The 5,365-nt window shown below is 41.0% G+C and overlaps 1 protein-coding gene across 2 annotated transcripts in view; it reads left to right on the top strand.

The window, feature by feature from the left end:
- LOC109951999 (MORN repeat-containing protein 4-like) overlaps positions 1-4,939 on the top strand; it is a 13,578-nt gene extending 8,639 nt beyond the window's left edge. For both annotated transcript variants that reach the window (XM_020586821.1, XM_020586820.1), the window contains exons 4-5: positions 2,246-2,355; positions 3,630-4,939. In XM_020586821.1, the coding sequence (XP_020442477.1) occupies positions 2,246-2,355; positions 3,630-3,784 (265 nt within the window). In that variant the 3' untranslated portion in view covers positions 3,785-4,939. The remainder of the gene's footprint in view (positions 1-2,245; positions 2,356-3,629) is intronic.
- The last annotated feature ends 426 nt before the right edge of the window (positions 4,940-5,365 follow it).

The raw sequence follows: 5,365 nt of genomic DNA, 5'->3' as shown, positions 1-5,365 counted from the left end.
CTTAATTTATAATTTTGTCAAAAAAAATTATATTGTTTGATTAAAGGTCCAGAACCCAGAGATATTGTGTTTACAGTGATGTATGATGAGTAAAAAATATTGATTCTGAATCAGAAATTGGCTTTTTTTTAAACTCTTTTAGCTTGAAAAACTATTCATCATTGAACAAAATCTTTTTTGTTGTTGTTGAATAACAAAACGATTAATTAACTAAATGTTTCAGTTGCTGTCTTCATATAGCTGTAGTGCTGAGTTACATCTAAAGATTATTTATAATGATTAATCAATCGGCCGCTCAGTTTGTAAAATGACATCCCAGCGTCCCAGATCTTCACAGCGGAGCCAGAGAATATTTTTGTTTTATGATTATTAAAGTTGTTAAATCATTGTCAGTTATGCAGTTTAATCACTAATGCATATTATGGAACAGTGATTAATGACGTCCCAGACAGGAAGGAGGTTCAGGTAGCCCCGGTCTGTGTTTATCCTTAGATACAGTGAACAAGTCAGTGCAGAATGTGAACATTTAGTTCCCAGACTCTGACAAGACCGAAATAAAGAGTGAAGGAAAAGTGTAAAATGAATTCTCTCACCCTTTGTCCTACAGTTTGTTTGACAGGCGCCACATACAGATGTGCAGATAGCGTGCAGTTTAAAAATCCTTTCTAGTTTCTGAAATGTTTGAATTCTTCCACCGTCTGAACATTTTGTACATCAGATTGAAGTCTGTCGTTCTTGCTGAAACACTGGCAGAGAGTCAGTGCAGAGCTGCTTTTCATTTTTATCTGACAAAACGTCCATTAGAGGTTGTGCTTCTGTGACACAGACACAGAAAATGCTTTCTTCGCCAGGTCACCTTTCATTACTTTACAGTTTTTCATCTGCTCTTCTTGGTTTAGTGGAAGCAAAAAAGTTCAAGTGCAGATGAGGATATTTAAGAACTCCGGCCTGTTCAGTGCCATCTGTCGTGCTCGTATTCAGAAAGACCAGCGGATCAACTTTTCAGGGACTTTAGAAAAACAAAAACTGTTTTTTAAATAAATCTTTTTAGTAACACATGACTGCCTGTCAACTTGAAATGAGGTTCTGGAAATGTTGCTGAATTTTGTGAAGCTGGAAGCTCGTAACAATGTTGTGAGGAAACGCAACACGTTTACTCTTTTAAGGGAAGATTATCCTGTTTGGTTGCACACACTTATCAGAGATGAGTCTGTTTCACTGCATCACAAGAACTTTGTTCACGTAACCTGCCAAAGTGGCTCGAATGCCAGTTTCCCCTCCCAGTGACCCAGACCTGGTGTGTCCACAGCAGTGTGAACAGACCAGATGTCCTCAGACCAGATCTGGGCCACCTGTGTATGTGCTCCTAGACCTGATTCCTCTCTGACCTCTGACTGTGTGAGCGCCATCAGAACGGTCAGATCAGAATCCGTGTGGTGGTTTTATCGTCTCCTCCTCTGCACATACGGCCTGTCGTCATCATTCGGCGTCGGCCCCTCACAGACCGGTAACAGTAAACATGGAGGAGAGTGACGACAGCAGCGGGGTCAGTGGAGAGACCAGGACGTTTATGGAGAAGCTTTTGATCAGGACAAACTGGGAGGAACATGTCGTAAACCAGCGGTTTGGGAGGAAACTGGGTCATTTGACCGTCACACACACGACCCGGTTGTTATTCTTGTGTGCATGTGGCTCACATTTCAGTTACATCTGTGCACCTGTGGCAGTTTAGGAGCTGGGTACATGGCCCTGACACACACGGACGGAAAGTAGCAGCACACAACCATCAGATCTGAGTGTTAATGTGAACATTCTGCAGCTACGGTGCCTGTGTTGTGATACTGTCTTTACTGTATGTTGGATCATCCCTTCACTGTTTCTATCAACTCTGATTTACATTTCTAAATTACATTGTGCAGAGACATTTGTGTTTGTTTTAATAAACTAAAAACTAACAAGAAATAGATTTTATCAACAACAGACCTGATAACTGCGGATACCATTTTTCTGTTTCCTTTCTAAGGTTAAAATTATGTCCGTTTAAAGAAAGCGTTGATATTTTACTGTGTTCTTGTCTCAGGTAACAAATTGTTGATTTGTCATTTCAACACCTAAAATTTCAAACATTCAAGGTCAATACTGTCAAAGTCAAACCTCAGTCAAATATAAAAAGCTTTCCTCCTCACTGTCCTGTCAGCTCAGTGCTTCTTTATATACTCATGTGTGTATTTGCAAATGTTTTTAGATATGAAGGTGAATTTGTGCAGGGGAAGTTTCATGGTGCCGGCGTCTTCACTCGCTACGACGGGATGAGCTTCGAGGGCGAGTTTAAAAGTGGGTGTGTGGACGGTTACGGTAAGATTTCACATTTTACATCTTTATCATTTTCTTCAGAAAAGCACAAAGAAACCAAAATATTTGATAGTAACGTTAATGCGGTGATACAGGTGATACCTCAGACATCACCGCTCTGAAGATAATAATATATATATACTGTATCTCTGACAGTTCACGTGCATTTTGGACTAAATGTTCTGTTATTTTAAAAATGACATCGATCATCCTTAACTGTCGTCCTGTCAGGCTTCTAAAAGAAGGATGATGCATCAGAAAAATCACGTTTCCTGAGGTTTAGTTTAGTATCTGAGTTTTGCAACTTGAGCAGCTTGTGTTTTTTTTACTGTATTATAATTGTGTTAAACTTTGTGTCACAACACATATTAAGGCAATTTTTTAAACATACATCTTGAGAAAGTCTCACGTTGTCACAGCACTGTGTTTATCCCTCTGTGCCCTTTGTTCTGTTACCAAATGTTTTAAACACTTTTTAATTATATTAAACAGCGAAACGTGTTAATTGTCTGCTCTGAAATCCCCGAGTCTGTGGAGGTAATCAACACGTTTTTATTTGAAGCCTGCTGGGTGGCGAGGGTGGATCAATGTGTCACCTTTACAACTGGCTCATTTTTGTGCTTGTAAAAATAGAGACGGGAAATAAAGATTCCTTCAGTTCGCTAAGCTCCAACAGCGTGAACCCAGAGCCAGGCCGAGGGCTGGGTTTAAACAGAGGACTTCATCCCTAAGTGGCTTTTTATGCAGTTTTCAGTTAAACATTAACCCGAGTTCAGGTGACAGTAAACCCTAAGCTGCTGTATAAAGGAAACAAGTGGACAGGAGACGACGGTGATGAACACAAGCTTCTGCTGAGCTGATAACACCTTTAGTTTCAAATCAGGGCATCAACATATTAAACTTATTGTCCTGGTTTGTTGCTTCAGCCCAAACATTACTGGGATTTCTCCTGTATAGAAAACCAAGAACAGACAGAGTTTGCACAGCAACAGGTTTTTGCAGTTGGGTGATATTTTTATCTTTCTGATAAAAAAGTGCTGCCCAGTGCTGTTCCAAGCAGATGAAACCAGCACCAAGAAGGGTTAACACGTCGAGTCAAAGCCTCCCTGAGATAAACAGAGGTTCTGTAGCTGAGAGACTGTTTCCAAAGAGAGGGAAATCTGAACACATCATTTGCTTCTAGAACAACTCTACAACCTTTTATTAAGAATGCAGCTTTAGTCTGGTCATGTTTACCTTTAAAGGTGCAAACTGTGTAACCTTTTGTTTTGATGCAGGACTGCTGACGTTTGCGGACAGCGGTCCAGGCGGCGGCGGAGGCAGCCACGAGGGCCTGTTCGAGACCAACCAGCTGATGAGGAGAGAGAGCAGCCAAGGAGCCGTGCAGAGGGCACAGGCAGCCGCCGTTAAGGCCCGAGCTCTGGCCATGTGACTCGGACTACATCACCCACAATGCCACAGAACCAGGATCATCCTATTGGTTTGAGCAGCTGGTTGTGTTTCCTTTTCATCCTGTTTCTCTGGCTGCTGTTGGTCAAGGACAACATTTTGTCCTTTTCTGTTGATTTTCCTTGATTTCTCATTTTATTTTTATAATTTTGCCTTAGTCTCTGGAGCAGAAGTCAACGGCTCCAACGGTGTGTGACATAATTCTCTTGTTTCCATCCAGTTGGAAACCACTGATTCAGGATCAGCTGAGCCAAACACAGATTTACTGTTCAATTAACACACTGGTGCTAAATCTGCTTCAGGGTCAGATAATCTGACAAAACTCTGGATTCCAAAATGCATATGGACGTTTCCAGTAAACACTGATTCGATGAACAGGTAGAAAGTAGGTTTAAGTTACAGTAAATTTATTTGTTTTAAAGAAATCTAGGTAGAACTGTGTTTCAATAGCATTTAATATAATTGGTATCAAATCCGAATCCTTTCAACTCCCTGACTGAATTACTTACTGATTCTAAGTAGGTTCAGCATCAACACTTGCAAGTAATTAAAGTTATAAATAACTAAAACTCAAGGAATCAATTTACATTTGTAATTGACTTTTTAGCCTGAGAGGGAAGACAGTTTTAGTGGCAGCCTAATTAATGTGTACAACCTGTAGCTACAAGCTGACAGTGAGATGAGCTGCAGGAAATAGAAAATGTTGATTAAATGTCTGACACTTTAGAAGAAATAAGACTTGTAATTTACTTTGCACACTTTGTCATTAACAAGCTGCAACTTCTGGTGGCCCCAGTTCAAAACAGTTGAGTCATGAAGGTTAAACTATTGATGCTGCTGATGGGTAAAAGTTAAAAGATAAGTTGTGTGTGATCATTTCAGTAGAGAAGACAGCGCTGTGCTGGTCATATGGGACCACAAAAACACAGTCTACTTGCAAATAGAGTGATGGTTGAGAGTCTGCAAATCTCTGAGTGCAGACATTGGATCGGAGGACGAACATTAACAACCTGGAGTTCAGTTTGACTCATTATGGATTCAGTGGATTTAGCTTCAGTTGATAGAATCACAGCAGTGCGGTGGTTAGCGCTGTTCTCTTACAGCAAGAAGGTTCCAGGTTTGAGCCCTGGCCGACCCTGTGCAGAGTTTACATGTTCTCCCTCTGCCTGTGTTGGTTCTCTCTGGCTTCCTCCCACAGTCCAAAGACATGCAGCTTAGGTTGACTGGTCTAAATTGTGAGTGTGGTTGTTGGTTTTACTGGCGACCTGTCCAGGGTGGACCCCACCTCTCACCCAGTGTCAGATGGGATTGGCTCCAGCCCCCCGCGACCCTATTCAGGATAATGGATGGATGATAGAATGTGCCATCAGTGATGTTTGTTCAAGTGTTAGTCAGCAGTGGCTACAAATGAGAAGCTTGCTCCTGTTAACTAAATTATTTACACATTGCTCTTGCTAATAAAAATGGCCAAGGATCTGATAAGAGATTCATTAGCGTCAGGCTTTAGAAAATCCAGGAAATTTGCCAACTTAAAATCAGATCCAAAATGGAACCAGTTTTAGAA

Source organism: Monopterus albus, unplaced genomic scaffold (genome assembly GCF_001952655.1).
Source record: "Monopterus albus unplaced genomic scaffold, M_albus_1.0 scaffold424.1, whole genome shotgun sequence".
NCBI lineage: Eukaryota > Metazoa > Chordata > Actinopteri > Synbranchiformes > Synbranchidae > Monopterus > Monopterus albus.
This window is presented reverse-complemented; position numbering and strand designations above follow the sequence as displayed.